Source organism: Monodelphis domestica, chromosome 8 (assembly GCF_027887165.1).
Source record: "Monodelphis domestica isolate mMonDom1 chromosome 8, mMonDom1.pri, whole genome shotgun sequence".
Taxonomy (NCBI): Eukaryota; Metazoa; Chordata; class Mammalia; order Didelphimorphia; family Didelphidae; genus Monodelphis; species Monodelphis domestica.
In genome coordinates, this window is record NC_077234.1 from 85051860 (window position 1) to 85073503 (window position 21644).

Consider the following 21644-nt stretch of genomic DNA (forward strand, 5'->3'; position numbering starts at 1 on the left):
TTTCTTTGGAGATGGGAGAGACTAGAGATTAAGAACCAATTAAGAGGTATTGGAGTATTCCATGTCAAAGGTGAGAAGAGCCTAGACTGTGACTGTGGCTTTGGAAATAAAAAGGAAGAGATACATGGGAAAGATTATGATAATAGACTGGACTTATTGGGACTTGGTAACTGGATGAGGCAGGAGTTGAAGATAATTGCAAAGTATCAGCTGGGATAATAGCTTGGTGTTGTTCATAAGAAGAACAAAGTTGGGAGGAAGACTGCCTGTGCTTAGAAATGACGAGGCTGATTCTCGATAGGTTGAGTTCAAGGTATCAGCTAAGGTACCATCTAAGTGGAAATTCCTACAGTTTTAGGGGAAGAGTAATCTAGAAATGTAGACCTGAATGCCATGGATTGAGACATGGTGCTTGAAGCTGAAAGATTACTTTAGACATCCAAGAGAGAAAGTATGTGTGTGTATGTGTGTGTGTGTGTGTGTGTGTGTGTGTGTGTGTGTGTATAAGAGAGAGAGAGAGAGAGAGAGAGAGAGAGAGAGAGAGAGAGAGAGAGAGAGAGAGAGAGAGAGAGAGAGAGAGAGAGAGAGAGAGAATGATTAAAAGCAGAAGCAGTTTGGAACAGTTCTTACAGTTAGAGAGTTGAGTTAATGAAGAAGAGCCAGTCATAGACAGAATAACCAGAACTAGGATGAATAAAAAATAGCAACAAATGAAAAAAATATATCTACGTTCAAGGAACTAATAGGGAAAGGCAGCATCTATAGTGGAATGGTGAACAAGAAAAGTGAATTGATCCAGGGAATCCCAGGAGTCAGTCTGTTAGTTAACAAACATTTATTAATGCCTACTATGCACCAGACACTATGCTAAGTGCTGGGGATATTAAGAAAGGCAAAAGATAGTCTTTGCCTCCAAGGAGCTTACAATCTAATGGGGGAGAGAAATACAGACACACACACATATACAAAGCGTATATACTATATTTACAAAGAAGCAAGCTACCTAAGTTGAATAATTGGATAGTTGAAATGGGATAATTGAGTAATTGATAAATTGAAAATAGTTAACAGGGAAGATACTAGAAATAAGAGGGATTCTGAAAGGCTTCCTGTTGATGATGAGGTTTTAGTTGGGGTTTTGAAGGAATCTAGGGAAGTTAGGAAGCTAAGATCAAGGAGGGAGCAGTATAGGTGTGGAGAACAGCCAGAGAAAATGCCTGGAGCCAAGAGATGGAATATCTTTTTTTTTTTAAATTCACAAAGTCAGTATCAATTTGGCAAAGAGTATGTGGGTGAGTGTCTGGGGAGAGGTTGTAAAGTATATGAAGGCTGAAAAGATTGGTTAGGGGTAGCTTAGAATGCCAGACAGAGGTTTTGGCATTTGCTCTGGTAATAGGGAGCCACTGGAGTTTATGGAGTATAGCAGTGTCAGGGTTAGTCCTGAACTTTAGAAAAATTATAGGTTTGGTGACCTCTGATCCACAGAAGAACCAACTGACATAGCCCAGCTAATGCATTATTGATTTAACAAGATCCAGAGATGAAAAGCGTAGGATGTAGGGGGTAATGTGTAAGAGAATATATGAACAGGTAGCAAGCAGTTGGCAAGATAGCTGAATGGAATGCAGAACTTGTTCTGGTCTAGAACTGGCTAGATAGAGTGGGGTAGATGAGTTTGTACTAGCTCACTAATCAAGATGGCTCAAAAAGTCAATTGTAAACAGTGTCGTGCTATAGAGACTTTGGTCAAGAAGTATCAGGCTTGAGAAATGGCAATAAGGATGTCATTACTGACTTTTGAGACAGTGGTTGAAATTGGGAATGGAATCCATTTTGCAAGAAGCTGAAAAATGAGTGGCCATGCTATTTCCTTGCTCAAATACCTTCAGTGGTTCTCTATTTCCTATAAGACAAAGTTCAAATTCCCCCTCATCTTAGAATTTAATGCCCTTTACAGGACCTAGTATGCTTTTACAGACTTATTTTCACATTATTCTCTTTTATACATTCTGTGATGCAATAAAACTGATCTTGTTCCCTAAAGTTAAAACTCCTTTTCTCACCTTTGTACCTTTTAATATATAAATCTCCAAGCTTGAAATGGACTATCTATTCACTTTTACCTCCTCAATTCTTTAGCTGCCTTCAAGTCACAGATTAGGTGCTATCAGCTCCACGAAGTCTTTCCTATTTCCCCATCCTTTCCATCTTCAAATCACCTTATGTTAATTTATCTGTTTATATATTGTTTCCCTAGCAAATTGTAACATTGACACTGGGTACCACTTAATTTTTTTCTTTATATCCCAAGAACTAAGCAAAGTGTCCTGAATGTAATAGACAATTAATAAATCCTTCCTGAATTAAGATGATTAGAAGTAGAAGGGGCAGATGTTATACTACTTTTTAGAAATTTTTGGAAGGGAAAGAGCAGAGAGAGATAGAATAAGAGCCCAGGAACACAGAATTGATTAAGGGAAGTTTGCCTTACTGCATAGAGAAGAACTCAACATATTGATAGGTGAAGGAGAAAGTGCCAGTGAGTGGACACAGAGAGAAATTGAATATACAGGCTAGGAAATATGATCAATGGAGCAAGTCAGAGGAGGTAAGAAGGGCTTGCTGAAGAATTAGCTATTCCTCTAAAACTGATGCAAAGAAAGAGAATATATATAAAGTCAAAAAAAATTTAAGGTTTTTAAAGAAGTAATAGGATCATATATGTCTGTAGGGGAAAAGGGCCTCAGAGTCCTCTCAATTTGCAGATAAGTAAAATGAGGCCTCCAGAGGTTAAGTGAGGGCCAGTAAGGTCTGAGGTAGGATTCAAACTCAGCTCTTCCTGAATCTAAGTTCAGCACTCCATATGCTGACACATAGAGTTGAAGGGAACTCAAGTCAGAAAGAGTTTCCAAAACAATAGAAAGTATTTAATAAAAGAAAATCCAGAATACAATTCCAGGAGTTAAAAATGTTTGCATTAGTTACCTAGAGGAATGTGATGTTATAGTTAAATAAAATGGCATTTTAGTGGACTCCATCAAACTGGTGTCACAACTACCCTTGAGGAATGTGAGAGGTTACCTTGAGTTGAAGATTGGCAGAGTGTAAATTCAGATCAAGAATTGAAAGGCTTCCCAGATGATAGCAAATGTCTTATGGAATTGGTTGCCTGTGGCTGGTGGGAAAGCAAATGAAGTCAAAGTGAGGTTAATAGACCAGAAAATATAAGACTGTGGCAAGGCCAGAGGTCATGATGAAGAGAAAAGTTCAAGTGCGGGATTGAAAGATATCAACAGATAGGAGGTTATCATCATTTGCTGTTGAATTGTTTCAGTCATATCCAACTCTTCTTGAATTCATTTTGTATTTTTCTTGGCATAGATACTAGAGTGGTTTGCCATTTCCTTCTCTAGCTTGTCTTACTGATGAGGAAATTGAGATGAATTAATCGAGGTGGGATTAAGTGAAATGATTTGCCCAAGGTCACACAGCAAGTAAGTCCCTGAGGCTGGATTTGAATTTATGAAGATAAGTCTTCCTGATGTCAAGACCAATATTCTATCCATTGTGCTACCTAGCTGTTCTGATTGTCATCATAGAATAAGCTATTTTAGAATTTAGGATCATAGAGATGAAGTCACTAGACTTAAAATAATTGGGGAATTATCAAATCAGGATGAAAAATGAATGAATGAATTGAAAAGCATCTATTAGGTACATCATCCTAAAGAGTGGGGATATAAATAGTAAAGTGAGGCATTCACAACTTTAAGAATCTCACAACCTAATACAACACCCAAAGGTTTCAATTGAAAGTCAAATGGAAGGATCCAGTGGTCCTTAAGGTGCAAAGGCAAAGCCAACATTCATATACCACTCTAAAGTTTGTGAAACATTTTAAATTATCTCATTTGATCATTACAACTCTGTAATGTATATTACTATTGTTATTCCCTTTTTATAGATGAGGAAATTGAGGCATAGAGAAGTTTGGTGACTAGTTTGCCCAGAATTGCATAGCAAATGAGTAAATTAGCGAAGAGTCATGTCCAGGACTTCCTGACTCCTTGTCCTACACTCTATTCACTATTCCATCATTTATATTTTGATATCTCTGAGGATATTGTCAAGAGGAAAACTGTGATCAAGATACTTCAGTGCTTGAGAAAGGAAGGAGAATATCCTGAGGTTGATAGATGACTTCAAAGGAACTCTTTCTCCCAGGTCTGAGTAGTGGGATAGAGAGAATCTTTATTAGCAAAGGGTTGCCCAGGATGGGATATTTTCATGGGGATCCATTTGAGTTAATTAAGGGATGGAGAAATAGCATTCATGGAAATAGAGTGTTGGTTTTATGAAAGAATGCATGTCTTACAGTACTAAAAGTCCAATAGAGTAGAATGGAATGGGCTTATGAAGAGCTGAGGTAGATGATAGAGGACATGAGAGGTTGAGGAAAAATAGAAAACATCTAGGTAATTGTTCTGGAATACTGAGCCTAGAAAATCAGAAGGCAAGTTTGGTAGGTAAGTTAAGAGAGAGCATAGTTAAGGCAATAGATGGGAAAGGGTTGGTTAGGTAAAATTTGGTTTATGATAGAATAAAAAGATGAAGTTTGCATTTAATGAAAATACTGCATTATTTGAATGGGTCTTTAATGACCTTATGAACAAATTTCTAATTCAGGTTAACCACAATTGTGCATATCATATCATTTTTAGATCATAAACTTGTATTATATTGATGTTTTTCACCTAGAATCTCCTTACACAGGGTGGTTGTTTTATTTGGTTGTTGCTTTTGTTGTGTTGTGGATGTATCATTTGGGGGAAGGATCTGGGTATGCGTATTTTTTTTTTCATTAGAACAACTAAAAGAAATCATTTTGGTGTTATTTGGCTTGGTACAGATATGTTGAGTATTTGAGGTTAGGAGTATATATACTGACAGGCTGTGTGGGGGCGTAGCCACATATGTGGGTGCCAGTATATTTGAGCCAAATTGTTGGCAGATCTTTAACTTGGGAGGGGGAAAAGGATGAGTTGCAGTGTGGGTTGGGGTGTGTGTGTGTCTGTGTGCATGTGTGCGTCTGTGTGTGTATGGAATCTAGATGTAGATTCCATGGGTAGTTCATATTGTATTGTTTCCCATTATTAGTATTCCTAGCATGGAATGGTAGGGGAAGCTGTGGGTGTGTAAAGTGTTAGAAAGATGTGGAGAAAGGAGAAGAATGCATGCATTAAACTCCCTGGATCTGTTTTCTGGTGGATGAACTCATTTTTGCAAGTGCCTGAAGGTGGAGAAGAGCTGACCAGAGTGCTGTTGAAGCTATTGCTCTGATTTGGAGCTCTAACAGCTATGGGCCAGCCAGGGTTGGTGTGAGATTGTGCTGCCCTGAGGTTCTGACGGTGAGAGTGTTTGGAAGTAGAAATGGAAAGGGTTCTGGTATCCAGTAGATATGGTTTATTTAAGTGGGAGGAACCAATCAAGTAACATTAAAAGAGCATTAAAGTAGCAACATTTTGAGAAAAACGACTTTGAAAGACTTAAAAACTCTGATCAGTGCAACACGAAGGCAGGGTTCTGATGATGCAACATGCGACTCCCCTTCTCAAAGAGGGGCGAAGGATTCTGGGTGCTGAATGAGACATGCGTTTTTGGATATGATCAATGTAGGAACTTGTTTTGTTTAGTTGTCTATATTTATTACAAAGCTTATATTGTTTTTTCTATTTTTCCCATTAAGAGGGAGGCAAGAGGGAGGGAAAACAAGTGCCATGCATATAAAGTAAAAGTTATATTAAAACGATTTAATCAGGTACATAGATACTTCTGCTCAACTGTTTATTACTGGATTGAGCTACATTAGGGTTCAGATGATTGAAAGTTATGGTGGATGAATAGAAATTTAAGGAACAATCCCCATCCTCAAAAGATTATATTCTAGTTAAGAATCAGATATAGCCTCGTAAAAACATGATTAATAAAATGTCACCTAAACTGTTAACAAAAATTAACAAAATATCATTCAAAATAATTAACAAAATAATTAATAAAAATTAACAAAAAGATGATTAACAAAAATTAACAAAGTGCCAGATAGACTTAATATGTACTATGATTGAATTTAAAAAAAAACACTTAAGTACTTGCCATCATGTGCCAAGTACTATGCTTGGGAGATATAAATAGAAAAAGCCAGGAAAGTACCTACTCTCCTGCAGCTCAGAAAAAAGAACTTCTGGCTGAAATATTAGGGAGGCTTTCATAAGAGGTATTAAGATTTGAGTTGGGTTTCAAATAGGGAGGCACATTTTATGTTTGGAGTAAAGATGTCTGTCATGACATAGGAAAGCATGGAGATCAGTTTAGTTGGAAGTGGAAATTTTAAAAAGAGGAGATGAAGAGGGAAACCCAGGTAGATATTTACTGCATTGATTCTGTTACATAGAGTGTGCCCATGTAAGGTTTGCATTTGTCAAAAGGGAAGAGTGAAATTTTCTGACAAGATTCTTTATAACTCTGTCTCGCACTTCTTTGGTGCCTTTAAGTTTGCAAAATGCTTTCCACACAACAAACCCCTGAGGCAGGTAGAGCCAGTATTACTGTGTCTTTCCACACAGGAGGAAATGGAAGCTCTCCAGTTAAGCACCTAGTAGGTATTGAAACTGAGATCTGAACCCAGCTCTTCTTATTCTTGGGCACTATTCCCCTCTCACCTCTCATTGGATCATATTGACTCATACGTTAGATGTTGAACCTGGGTCAGATAGTTTAAGTGTGTGGCTTCAACTTAAGGAGAAATTTTGTTTCCCAAAAGACACCTTGACCATTTTCAAACTGTGGTTGTTGGGTGCCTTTAATGCTACGGTGTTTTAAAATTTGTGATGAGGTGCTTGTTTTGTTCAAAAACTGCCCTTTGGCAGTATGAAAGTGGAGGACTGTTATCACTAGAGACTTGGACAAAAGTTTCCAGAGAGCAGGAATATCAAGTCTGTTGAACTCATATAGCATCTGATCCAGAGCCGTTTTCTGCCTTTATTCTTCCAGTCATTTTCCCACTAGCCATTTAAAGATGAACTTTCTTGCAAATTGTCAGGGGGAGATTTTTAACACAAGGTAAAGTTTCTCTTGATATTCCACATGCTCTTGAGGTACACCACCATCAATTGGCAAATGGACAGAGAATTTAAAAAATCCTAGTTCTACCAACAGTGCATGCCTGTTATTCCTCCAACATTGGCTTTGCCCATTTTTGTCATCTTTGACAATTTTGTGCATGTTTCCATTTGAATTTCTTTTTTTAGTGGTGGTTTTGAGTTGTATTCTCTGTTTTCAAAAAGATTATTTGCAATTAAGTATCTTTGAGAACATTATTTATAGCTTTGGGGAATTACTTGTTTTGCTACTTATTTGTGCCAATTCACTATATGTCTTGGATATCAAATCTTGATTTGAGGTTTTTGATGTAAATTTTCCCCAGTCATTGCTTTCCTTTCTTATCTAATCTGTATTATTTTTGTTCATACCAAAAAAAAAGTTTGTTTCATATAACCAAAACTGTCTATATTGTGTGATCTCCTTTATGCCTTAGTGATAACGAAATTTCTTTTTAGCCATAGTTGTGAAAGATGCCTCCCTCCTTCGTCCTTGAACTATTTTTTAAATGATGTGACTTTTAATATTTAAATCAAATATTTATTTGGAACTTGTCTTGTTATGTAGTATCAGGTGCTGGTCTAAGCCTATTTGTTGCTTCTAAAAATTTCCAAACACCAGACAATTCTCAGTAATTATATCATCATCATCACTGACATTTAGGTAGCACTTTAAGGATTTCACAAAGCTTTACATACTGTTTTTCATTTGACAATCAGAGCCTTGTAAGATATTATTCCCATTTTGTAGATGAAAATTCTTAGACTCAGAGCCATTAAGTGGCTGACTTTCCCAGGGTCATGTAGCTAATAAGTGTCTAAGACCAGATCTGAACACAGTTCTTTCTGAGTCAAGGTTCAATGTTCTATCCACTGTACCACCTAGCATATATAATGCTTTCATGGATTTGTAATCTCATCAATAAGGATCCCTCCTCCACAATGCAGATTCCATCTAATCCAAGGTCTCTCATCCTGCCTAATGTATAACTTTTGTTCATGGGATAGCTAGGTTACATAGTGGATAGAGACTCAGGACTGGAGTTAGAGAGACCTGAGTTCAAATCCAGTCTCAGAAACTTACTAGCTGTGTGATCACTTAACCTCTGTTTACCTCAGTTTCCTCATTTTATTTCCTATTTCCCATTCCTAAAATGGTGATAAAGAAAGCATCTCATTCTCAAGATTGTGGTGAGGATCATATTAGACAATTTTAAAGTGCCTGCATAGTACCTGGCACATAGTGCTCTAGAAATGTTACCTATAATGATGATGATGATGACAATGTCCTTCCATAAATCCTTGGAGATCCCACCCAACATGCTGGAGTATTTCCTCTAGTTTTCTTGAGATAGCATGAGTACCAGTGGAGCATGTGAGTAGGCTATAAGTTCTTCCTTGAATTTGCTACATAATTAGTCTTCCATCTTCTACAGTTCTAAATCTCTCTCATGTCATCTTTACACATCTTCTCATGGGTAATTTTTGGCTGAGATGTATTAAAATCAACTGATCACCTCTATGTTCCTCCCCATTGCCTTTACCTTCCATCTTGGAGTCAATACTGTGTATTGGCTCCAAGGTAGAAGAGTGGTAAGGGCTAGGTAATGGGGGGGGGGGGTCAAGTGACTTGCCCAGGAAGTGTCTGAGGTCAGATTTGAACCTAGGACTTCCCATCTCTAGTCCTGGCTCTCAATCCACTGAGCTACTCAGCTGCCCCCCCCCCTCATTGCCTTTTGTTGACCTTTCACTCTTATTCTTTAGGGGACTGTACTAGTCTATGAGATGCAGTCATGCTTCATATTCCACTGATGATGATTTATTTAAAAATGGGCCTTTGATTCCAGGAGAAGCTTCTGTACACATTTTCCTAAAATCTAAGCTGATTAGTAAGTTTGTCATATATAGGTATCAATGTCTTTAGGAATCTTCCCCTTTTATCCTCAACAAAATTGTCTTTCATTATGTCTTCAGATTTTCCTTCTGGGGAGCATCCCATTTCTATTGGACAGGTTTCCTCCTGTAGAATTTTAATTCATGGTACCTAATCTTATACTTTCTGTGAACCTTTGAAATCTATTCTCTTGAGATGTAGAACACAAATGAGACTATGTCCAGCTTTTTTTCTCTTCTCTAGTATTAATCAGTAAATCAATCAGTATTTATTTAACCCTTAATCTAAGACAGAAGGGCAAGGGCTAGACAAATAGGGTTGTGACTTGCCCAGGGTCACTCAGCTGAGAAATACCTGAGGTCAGATTTGAACCCAGGTCTTTGTATTTCCAGGCCTGTCTCTTTATCCACTGAATTATCTACCTACCCATCCATCAGTATTTATTAATTACCTGCTTTGTGCCAGGCATCATGCTAGGTGCTATGAATATAAGTAGAAAGAATGAAATTCTCTCTCCTCTTGTCAAGCTTACCTTCTAATGGGGAAAACAAAAGTACATATAAAAATATATGCAGTAAAATATAATGCTAATACATACATATACACAAATATATAAATATACACAAAGGAGGTTAATTTTGTTACTATGGGAGGGAAGGGCACTAGCCGTATTTAGGAGGGGATAATGAAGTCTTTATACAGAAGATGGTCCCCAAGCTTCATTTTAAAGGAGGAGGGGAGCTCTATGAGATGGAGGTTAGAAGGGAATCCATTCTACATGTGGAAGATTGGCACATACAAAGTCATGGAGTTGGGAGATAGAAATATTGTCAATGAGGAACATAAATTGCAAGATGGATTAATTGCTTCCCCAGATATCCATATCATCTCTACCTCAGGGACCAGTTTCACCTTGTTGGTGAGAATCATGCCCAAAATAGACATTTCCTTCATCGTTTCCCCTATCTTCCAAAAGGTTATGTTATCAGTAAACCAAGCTATGAAATTTATTAGCAACTTGGACTTTGACCCAGATTTTTAAAAAATCCTCTTCTATGTCTGGATAATTGAAATCTTCTAGCAGAGTCTTCATGCCATGATTGTATGAACTTGTCATCTATATTCCCTTTCTACTTAGATTGTCTGTAGTATATACTCTGGTGATGTTTCTCTTATTTCTACCCTTTTGATTTTCACCTATCTGTTTTTCATTCTTCTGTTAATTTTCCCTTTTAAGTCTTCCTCTCATCCTTAATTGCTGGCATAAATCTCATGAGTTTGTTTGTTTATATATATGTATATATAGATATATATTTATGTTATATATTATATATATATGCATTTTATTATTTATTTATATTAAATAAATGTAAAATATATTTAATATAAATATAATAAAAATAAAAGTATTTATATTTTATTATTAGTGTTAGTCAAACTCCCTTTTGCCTCTCTGGGTCCTTTTCAAATAGGTCTACTCTCTGAATCATAATCTAAGCATGAGTCTCCTACCATCAAATTACAGTGAAATCAACAGGTCAAGTTTTCTTCCCTACATTAAGATTTCTAAACTTAATTGTTGCTCATATGTATATAGGCATCTGAGATCCTAGGTTGTGTGTTTTTCTTGTTATTTTCTTTTCAGAGACAAAATCCACATTTCTGAGTGTTTGTACTCCTTTCTCCCACACCTACCTATTCTCTCTGATATCTAGATTGGTGGATATGCATAGATGATTTCCTTTTGCCTTTCTTTTTGGTTCAAAGCCCCTTTGATTTGATTTTTAGGGTATAGATTTGTAGGGATGTAGGGAGATATATTTTTTCTAGCACTCGTTTGCTATACTCCATCCCTGGCCAAGAACCTATTATCTCAGTTTTTAAGATATAAGTCCCAAATACAAATCTCATTTTTATATACCATCTTTTTATTTTTACTTTTATTTATTCAGAAACTCTTACCTTCCATCTTAAAACCAATACTGTGTATTGATTCCAAGGTAGAAGAGTAGTAAGAGTTAGGCAATGGGAACAAAGTGGTCTCACGTCAAATTTGAACCCAGGACCTCCCAGCTCTAGTCCTTGGATCTCAATCCATAGAGCCACCTAGATGCCCTCAATATCACTATCTTCTTAACCAGCTCAGAGCTGCCTTTTTTTTCCTTGAGCACTTTTCTTCAGCTTTAATTGTAAAAGCAACCCCCTCTATGTCCCTAAGGTCTTCTGTTTCTTGCTTAGGATGTCATAATCCTTAGCAATACTTTCCAGATTGCTTCTGACAGCATCACTGTGGCCTGTCTGAATCATCAGAAGTGGGTAGCAGTCATCAGGTTAAGGAAATATAATATTGCTATATATTAGAGCTACTTGGCCATACTATAGATTAACCATCATGATAACATACAATTTAGAAACAGAAGAAAAATTCTGCCAACATTTATCTCTTTTTTGTTATTTAAATACAAAAGGATACAAAAGGTAATGATAATGATACAAAAGGAAAATGAACTTTTGTTCACAATCCAGAGTGAATAGCTGATGTTCCCACATATGTTCTATGGATTGTTATGCAATATATAGCCATGAAACTTGATATGATATACGTTACTCTTGTGGGTTTTGAGTGTTGAGAATTAAGGCTAGACCTGGGATCAAGTTGTTATATTTCTCAAGTTTCAAGTTCCCACATTATTATGGTGCTTTCAGAACTGGCCGAGGTCATTCCGCTGTTACTGCCTAAAATGAACTATTAAATGAACTCGAGTAATGTAAGCTGTTTTCTTAAAGCAAAAAAAGAAAACATATATAAATTGCAGACTTTTAAACATATACTGTCCCTCTTCACACCTGAAAACCAAGCTAGTTCCTTTATACTATCATGCTCTCAGCCCCATTATTCATTTTTCAGGGCTAATGAAAAATGAGATTATCTTAACGGAGATGCTTTAAGGGTGTTAAATTTGCTCCAGATGTAAACCAATAAAGCAGAACAAGAGAGAAAGTAGAATCAAATAATCTTTGGGCCAGCAAAATAATCTCCCACTCCATTCCTCCTGAAAGACACAGCCTTCCCTATGCTAACCAGTGTCAGAGCAGTGTGTATTAGCTAGTTTTAAGCAATTATAACCAAGGGGAGGGAAGTACGTTAGTTAATGTTGAAGGCTGTATATTTTGCATTAATTCCCCCCCTTTTTTTTTCAGGATTGTACTACCATAATTCTTTTCACACCTCATCTAGACATATGAGTAATGGTGGACTGCTATTCATTTTTTAAATTAAGGCAAATGAATATAGATTGAATATTAAAACTTTTGTGGCAGGTCTTTAGATAATTGCTAATACTCTGCTATATCTCAGAATTAGGCTTGGAATTCATTGGTTGAGTGTGACAAAACCTCTTACATTCCTATAGCTTAATTTCTGCTAGCATCTAGAGCAGCTTTCAGAGCTGCAGGAAATAAGCTTATATAGGGGACAGTGATAGATACTGGACTTGTGATTTCAGGATGTTACCTCTACCATTCCCAATCAACAATTTCCCTAAATTTTAGAATTACCGAGCGTGCTTAGAAGTTCTCATTTATCTGGAGTCAGTATGTGTCATTTGTTTGGCACTTGATCTACTTGGTTCTAAGGATTAATGCAAACAATTTTAGCAGTACAGTCCATCTCCCTTTACCTAGGAACTTTGGGTTGATTGAATTGGGGTATTGTTCTAATAATTTTAGGAATGTATAATTCACACACATGCAGGCAATTTAACTCTAATTTCATGCTTGTAACAATGTTGGACTGTTGCTCTAGTTTGGAAAGAGTTATTCTGAATCATTTGTCCTTTTAGAAGTTTTATTTTCGATACCAAAAAAAATTTATTGAGTAAATGTTCTAAATTCAAGGAGGCAGGAACTGTTCATTTATAGGTTGTATACAGTGATAAACAAATTGTGAGTGTTCCATGCTGGGTATCCTGTTAAATGTAATGAATGCCTGAACAAATTAGCAAATGATAAAGTCATCCTCTTTCTTCAGATTCTCCTTTTCTTCTTTTTCCTTTCTTACAACCAAAGAAAAGTGATATTGCTTCATTCTTAACAGGTACAACTTTGACATGATATTCTAATATGGTGGTCAGTCCCTGTTTTAGATTATTATTTTCAATAGAGTCACCACCGCTCTCTCTATGATAGATAACAAATATATACAGCAATTTGCACATTTTCAAGCACTATATAAATATATTATTATTATCTGCTGCTGCTTCTCCCCAATGTGACTATCAAATTCATTTCTCTGTGAGGATAACCTGATGGAAAAAGATGGTTTTCTCAGAATTACTATCTATGCCCATATCTGTCTTTCCTATCTGTTTTGTGTGCCTTTTTGTAACTTTTCTATTGTTTTTAAGCTTTATGTTGCTCAAAATTTTATTTCATGGTGAATTGGAATGTGATATGTTCATAATAGTAATAATAACTAATATAATATACTATGCTTAGTACTTTATGGGTATTATATCACTAGATCCTCACAACCCTAGGAGACAGGTGCTATTATTATCCGCATTTGACAGTTGAAGAAACTGAGACAAGCAGAAGTGAAGTGACTTGTTCAGGGTCTCATAGCCTAAAAGTATTAGACTGAAGAAGACAACTGAAAACACAGTATATTTGAAATCGCACTTACAGATCCACCAAGTCCATCAGCGGAAAGCAACTGCACCAGTGCGTTTCATAAAGTGACGCACTTGCTGTCCCTGTGGAGTAACACTCAAGAGGACTGGGTTATCAGGCACAAGATCAGGGTCTTTAAGGAAATGTAAGGATGCTCATTGTTTAGGTTGGGGGCAGCAATAGGGAGTTTGCCATTTCTGGTGGTGAGGGGATGGGGGGACATTGTCAGCCACTCTCATGAGGTACTTGGGAAGGCAAAGAGCATGTGAGGCAAAAAACCATCCATTTTCCTTCCTTATTATATAGCACAATACACAGGAAAATAAAAGAATCTGGGTAGATCCTAACAATTGCTTAACAATTAGCATTGCTAATCAGGGCAATTGTCCCTCTTCCAACAACCATTCAGGTAGTCTTTTTCTGCTAGATGTAGAAAAACATAAGAGATGCATCACTAGTTGGACCAGGATCCTCCTGGTTCTATGTTCTATGCCATTGTACCAATAACATTTTTTTTGTGTGTGTGTTAGAGATTGGCTTTTTTTCCTATGACTCAATCTTCCTTGTCCCCCAACCCCTACATAAATATGCCTTTACCACACACTTCCTTTATTAAGTTTTTATGGGCCACATATCTATTTATATTGCCAACCTATACCCTCTTCTAGGGTTTCAACCTTTTCCAATAGCTCTGTAAGAAGCCACAAGTGATGTAAAGGAACAGATTCTGAATTTGAAATGCTTAATGAACTGAAAAGAGCCATGGGGCATGAGTTCAAATTCAGATTCTGATATTCACTACCTGTGTAGCCTCTGGCAAATCTCTTTAATATCTTTGGACCTCAGTTTCCTCATCTAATAAAATGAGAGTGTTGGATTCAATGCTTTGTACTCTAAGTCTATGATTGTTCTTTTTAATGTAACCTCAAACTACCACAGCAAGTTACAGGGAAGCATAAGGCATGGGTAGTTTTCTAATTAATATTATGGACAAGGTAATATTATCATCCTGTCCATATATTTTTGTGACTTTTACAAACTGAGCTTCTCTCCAGATAAGAATGTGTCTTGGGGGGGTTATCTCTTATATTATTATTATTATTATTATTATTATTATTATTATTATCACACAAACAGACCTCTGTGAATTCATTTGCCCTTTCCTGTGAACCGTTTCTAGCTTCCAGGTTCTGTTGAGAGAAGACTATCACAGGAATTTCTAACTGGAAGCAGTCATAGGATTGTCAAGATCCATTGAGTTGAAATATGCCATTTTAGAGATGAGGAAGCTACTTGTCTGAAGTTGCACAGTCATTGCAATAATGACTTGTATTTCTTCAGGTCCCCAGTCTCTAGATCCAGCAGGATTTGGGACAAGGGGTACAGAAGCCCTTTTTGTTTTGATAAGAGCCCCTGATGTTCTGCTATTTTCATTTCACTTTTATATCTGCTATCAGCCATGACATGGTATAAGCAAACCAATCAGAGAGAGGGGCAGAAATCTTTATGAAACTATAAGAGGTAGCCATTGAAGTCCAGAGGTGCCATGTTTATGGATGCTAGATGGCATCTCCCACACTGAGAGCAGTTTAGACTTAAAATTATAACACTCATAAATAATATTCCAGCTGCCTGAAGTTGTGTTGCTAGAAGTTAGTTATAGTAATACTCAGAGAGAGTAGATATTAGAACTGCCCAGAGGGACCTGGAAAAAAGTAGGTGGGAGATCCCTGCTGGATGAGGAACTCAGTCCATATATTATCTACCAGGAAAGCACCATCAAGTTTTATTGGGCATCAAAGAAAAAAACCTTATTCAATAAATAACTAAATCTAGTTGAAGGGAGTGAGGGAGGGGGAGGAATGTTTGCTTTGAATTAAAGAATAACATCCTTAGCTTTCCTCATTTTCCTTTCTCTCTTCCCCTTCCCATTGTCCTTCAAAACACAGTTCCCCTACAATAGGAAGTCAGCTAGAGAGATGGATTGATTTCTAGCGTTCACTGCTGCAGTCTTTCATGGGATTTCCTCAATGCCCTTTTGTAGGGATTTCAATTTTGTTTGGTCTTGGAGGCTTGAAGAGCTTTTCCCCTATTTGCTTTTTAAAGATATTTGGGAGTGGAGGACATTTTGAATTTCTGAAGTCGAATAGTTAGTCAGCAGTGGTGTCCTTGTGCTGATCAGAGCCATTTTTCCATTTCAAAGTCTCCCTAGTGATCAATAACATTGGTAAATGGCCGGAGCTGCCAAGATGAAACCTTTTTCTCCCTTCTCTTGGAGAGAGAGCTTACTTATTCCCCCTCAAGCATTCAGTCCCATAAGTGCAAGCCCAAGGAGAAATTAGCTCTCCCATCACTTCCTCTTTAATATCCCAGGCACAAATGAAGAAATCTTAAAGGGACCTCACCTTTCCTGGGAATAAAGTTAGAAAAAGCCAAACTTGGTTGTGTCTTATCACATGAGGTAATAAATATTGTCTTTGGTGGTTTGAGTGTGTCAATTGAGCAGATTAGGAGGTAGGTAGTATGACAAGAAAGAAAAGGCATGAGATCAATCTTTTACCTGGAATTTGTTTATTTCACAAAAGGACAAAAAGAGACAGCTATCTGTGTTAGTATTTTCTCTCTCTATTAGATTGTAAGCTCAATAAGGTCCTGGCCTATTTAGATATTGTATTTCCACTAGCAGTCTGTCAAGTTACAGGTTAAGTGTGCATACAATGTTTGTTATGCTTTACTGTTGTATCTTCTCCAAATTTAGACTCAAGATAGCAATCAGAAGAATATGCATTTTTCCCTCTGATTTTTAATACTGATTCCTGATTACTCCTATGTCTCTAATTTTCATTCATAAATACTTAGAATGTTTAAAAGAAAATATCTGGGTTTTTTTTTTTGCTCAAAATAACACTGATTTTGTGAAGGAAAAATGACATAAAAAGATTTAGATTTAGTGTAAAGTTGACTTAAAAAGAATTGTCTCTTTTGTAATCACATCTTAAAGAGGAGGGAAGGATTTCTCTTCTAGCAGAAATGCAACAATCCAGGACAATTCTGAAGGACTTATGAGAAAAAACACTATCCACATCCAGAGGAAGAACTGTGGGAGTAGAAACACAGAAGAAAAACAACAGCTTGATCACATGGGTCAATGGGAATATGATTGGGGATACAGACTCTGAGTGATCACTCTAGTGTAAATATTAATGATATGAAAATAGGTCTTGATCAATGACATATATAAAACCCAGTAGAATTGCTCATTGGTTATTGGAGGGGGGGTGGGAGGAAGGGAGAGAAATAACTTGAATCATGTAACCATGGAAAAATATTCTAAATTAAGTAAGTAAATAAACTTTAAAAAATAAAGAGGAGGGAAGGTAGACAGATGAACATAGGTCAAATGTTGGGTCTGGACAATGAATGTCTTCTTAATGTTTCAAAGTGAAGGACAAATTTAGCCTGCCAAAGTGGAAATAATGGGAAAACTAATTGGATCTCAATCATAATAAGCATTTGTCCTCTGTGCCTTCAGAATTACTAAGATATAACTTTAAGAGTGCTGGATTTGTGAAATAAATTAATAACACAGTGGATAGAGTGCCAGACCTTGAGTCAGGAGAACTTGGGTTCAAATCTTACCTCAGAAAATTCCTAGCTGTGTGACCTTGGGCAAGTCACTTAACTCCATTTGTATTCCCATGCTCTTCTATCTTTAGAGTTGTTTCTAAGACTGAGAGTTAAGGTTAAAAAAAAAAAAGCATTGGATTTTGAGTCACAAAAAAACCTTAGTTTTAATCCTATTTCCAATTCTTATGAGTTATATGATTGACTGGGAACATTACTGAAACTTTCTGACTCTGAGTTTCTTCAGCCATCTGATGTAATTAGAGGCAACATAATCCAATGGATAAAGGACTAGCTTTGCAAGCAGAAAGACCTGGTTTCAAGTTCCATTTTTGATTTATACTAGCTGATTATCCATGGACAAATCACTTAACCATTCAGTGTCTCCAGGTACCTCTCTAAGATTATCAGTCCATTAGTAAATATTTATTAAATACCTATTATGCCAGGCACTGCACTAAGATAAGTGCTCAAGATACAAAAAGAACAAAAGACAGTCTCTGCCCTCAAAGAACTCGTAAGCTAATGGGGGAATTAAAAAAAAATGATTTGATAATTCTTCATCAGAGGAGAGTTTCCAAACTGGGAATTTGATGCACGGATGAAATAATAGATCAGGATTTCACTCCCCCACCCCATGGTGGGAGGCAGAAAGGGTGGGAAAGATGGTGAAAATACTTTTAGTAACCACGTCATCTAGTCGTCCTAAGGATCAAATGTAATAAGGAACATAAAACTCTATGAAAGCCTTGGAGTGCTGTATAAAAGTCACCTATTATTATTAGTAAATCAATGCCTACAGCTGTCATCTTATGGGGATTTTTCCTGAAACTGACCTTCCATATGGTGAAAAGTATTAATGTGTGTCATGTTTGGGGATAGACATGATGAGTAAAAAGGCTTTAAAAAAAATCTGGGTCTGTAGTTGCTATATGGAAAGGTCGTTCAGGAAACCCTAAGTGCTATAATTTCAGACTTAGTGATGTAAGAGCCCCATTCTGGCCAAAACATGCCTCAAAAATTGGTTTGAAAGCTCAGGTAGCAGTCTATGTCAGGGCGTAGCATTGAGCTCTGAGCTTTGCTAAACAGGGCTTTTATGGCTGAAGATAATGTGGAGACTGAGACCTTCCACATATTTTATTTGCCTTCTGCTCCCTAAGATTGTGGTTCTTCCTCTTGCCTATTTATTCACCTGCATTTACTGGAAGGAACCAGTCACTCTTGGAGTCGTGAGTTGCTGTCCTTATAAATCAGCCACAAGCCTACAGTTTGTGGTGATAGGGAAAAAGAGAGGAGGAGGGGTGACCAAAAAGCCAGAAATGGTGAATTACCGTAGGTTCTGGTGGAAAATAGAATTAGAAGCATTTGTGGTTCTAATGAAAATAGCACATTTCCTTCCTGCTCAGGCAGTGGGGGTGAGCATTCTCCTGGGATCAGAAATGACTGCTCTACAAGTTGAAGGAAATGCCCTAACTCTGGGAACCAAAATAGAATTTCCAGATGCAGGGACCTTGGAAGAACACTATTGAGGTCCAGTTTAATCTCTCCATTTTGGCCATGCGTGTAGCCAGGGAGTTGTACCCTTTAAGTAGCTCTTTCCAAGATATTGGCCATTGAGGTGGTGATGTGCAATGGAACGGTTATGCTGCCATTTACTAACAGGCCTCATTTCATCTCTTCCTGCAGGTGAGAAGCCTTATAAGTGTTCATGGGAAGGGTGTGAGTGGCGTTTTGCACGAAGTGACGAGCTTACAAGGCACTACAGGAAACACACAGGTGCAAAGCCCTTTAAATGCAACCACTGCGACAGGTAAAGTGGTTTATGAGATGATTTGGGGAATTGATGGAGGGGAGAAGTGCACAACAGATCAGCCTGGAGGATTAAACATTAGTCTTTTCCAAAGCATGTATAGCTTTGGCCTCTCCATTAAGAGAACTGGAACCAGAGATGTGCTCTCACATGGCAGTGTTAAATAGGAAGGCTGAAAACATGGTTTGGGATTTTAATTCTATTCTACTAGCTGTGAGTTCCCTAGTTACTTTGTCCTATGCTAAGGAAGAAAACAAGTCTGTGGGCTAATATACTACTCCTTCCCCTCTCTCCTTTCTCTTAGTCATGAGGGATAATCTTATATTCTAGTATTTCCTTCTTAGAGAAAGAATTTTAAATACAAAGTGCTTTCTCCTAAAAACAACTTCTTAATAATTCTACTTATTTATTCACTCAGTAAATATTTATTAAGCACCTAGTATATGTCAGCCACTGGGGAGATATAGAAAAAAAAACCCTTAAATTTGATGGAATAAAGCTTATTAAGTGCCAGCTATGTGGAAGCCAGTGTTAGAAATGAAGAAATTTAAAAAGATGAATAAGATAGGGTCTAATATCTCAAAAACTTGCCATTTAGAAGTTGTTTTAGCAAGCCAAGCACACAAAGATGTTTAATACAAAGTAAAATGTGAAAGTGTACAAGAGATGTTCAAACAAAGTAAAGGGGGTCCCAAAGTTTTAAGATTGAACAGCTTAAAATGGCAGTAAGACTTTTGGAACACCTGGCACTATGAACACTCACCAAAGAAGGGTTCACATCTGGCTGCCTGCTATCAGTAGAAAGGGTAGAACTTTGGAGCCAAAATAAGTTGGATATCAGATTCCTGCTCTGTGTTCCTGCCTGTCATGAAGCTGGGTCTCTGTTTTCTGAGGATATTTCCTGTCCTTTTAAGACAAGAGTCAGAGATTTTGGAGGAGGAGGACCTGGCTTCAAATCTTTCCCCTGATAAATTGGGTGACTGGACAAGTCTTGAGCCTCAGTTTCCTCACCTTTAAAATGAAGGGGTTGTGTGATTAGCTGGCCTCTGTGGTCCCTTCCTGCTCTAGATCTATTGATCTTTTGAAAAGAGAGAAAGGTCCAAGAGTTACAAGATGGAGAGGCTTCAAAGAATTATCCTGAAATTTAATTTCAAGTCTTTAGAATTTGGGAGTGGAGGAAAGGACAAGTAAGAGCAGACACTGCCCAAGTAATAATATCTGACAGCGCTGACATTATCAACCAATAAAACCCCCAAACTGGAGACTGTGCAGACCAAGGTGAAGCCAGGATTAGGTTTAGACATAATCAAATAACGTGCTTGCATCTGAGCGTGTTATCCTTCTAATCCTATTTCTGTATTAAAAAAGAAGCTTAAGAAAATTAACTGTCTTTTTAATGCAATACTAAGGGTCTCGGTTGTGATAAGAAAAATGCTTATAATACAATAAAGGCTAACTGAAAGCCTCTGGGCTCTCTGAGTTGGCTAAGAGCATGCAGGATGGCAGGAGGGGGTGGACAGGATGTAAACAAAGACCCAGCTTTCATAAGGAAGGAAATACGATCAGTGTCGTATCCTGTCTTCCCAAGCCCTGATGTCCCACTGCAGTCCCCTTTCACCAAGGCTTCCTCTGCCTGTTAGCCCTACATTAGCTTTTGTTTGTTTCAATGAAACACAGGATAAACCACATCTGAGGCTATAGGAGACCTTTTCCTCATTCTCTAGACATTTAGAAAAGAGAATTCATGTTTCTTTGTTTTTGGCAGTCCCCCTCCCCCCCCCCCACTTTGCTCCTACCTTTCCCCTCCCTCCTAGAAGGGCTTATTTCCCATCTTATTATTACTCTTTAAGAATTAAATAAGAACCTTTCCTCTTAAAGCTAAAAAAATAAATTTCCCACTAGGACCTATGGAAGTATAGTTGGTTAAACTGTTACTGCTCGTTCTCCAAGAGTCTGCCCAATCCTATTAGGAGGGGGTACTTTTCCCCCCTTGTATGTATTGCCCCAAGACTCACTGAGTTAACATCCACCAAGATCTGTCTTCCTACTGAGGATCATTTCATTTCAACACATCCTCTTATCTATTGGCTCTTATTCTCATCCCTGAACCAGCCAAATCTTTTCCTTGATTAATGGAAGTGCTTCTTATGGGAAGATTGGAATATTTTGCAGTATCCCAATTATGCTTATTTTTTGTTATGTATATCATACATAATATACATAATTAACATACATAAAATTTATGATTTGTCCCCAGGAGGACAAATTCTTTGGGAGCTTTCAGGTGTTTTTAGTTGGCTGGTAGTCAATCAAGTCTAACCCTACCCCTCAAATTCGCTGCCCTCTTCTGAAGAGCAGTGAAGACTTTTCAGTGTTAGTGCAGCAACATTGGTTGATGCAGTCGGTCAGTACTTGGAAGGAAAGGAAGTATTTCGGGATGATTGCTAGATACAATATTTCTAACTCCCATCACCTGCCATGTTGAAGA

The 21644-nt window shown here is 37.4% G+C and overlaps 1 protein-coding gene across 3 annotated transcripts in view; it reads left to right on the forward strand.

Annotated features, from left to right (window-relative positions):
• KLF7 (KLF transcription factor 7) overlaps window positions 1-21644 on the forward strand; it is a 108630-nt gene that overhangs the window by 74331 nt on the left and 12655 nt on the right. For all 3 annotated transcript variants that reach the window (XM_001370333.4, XM_007501850.3, XM_056807561.1), the window contains exon 3: window positions 19033-19156. In XM_001370333.4, coding sequence (XP_001370370.1) covers window positions 19033-19156 — 124 coding nt within the window. The remainder of the gene's footprint in view (window positions 1-19032; window positions 19157-21644) is intronic.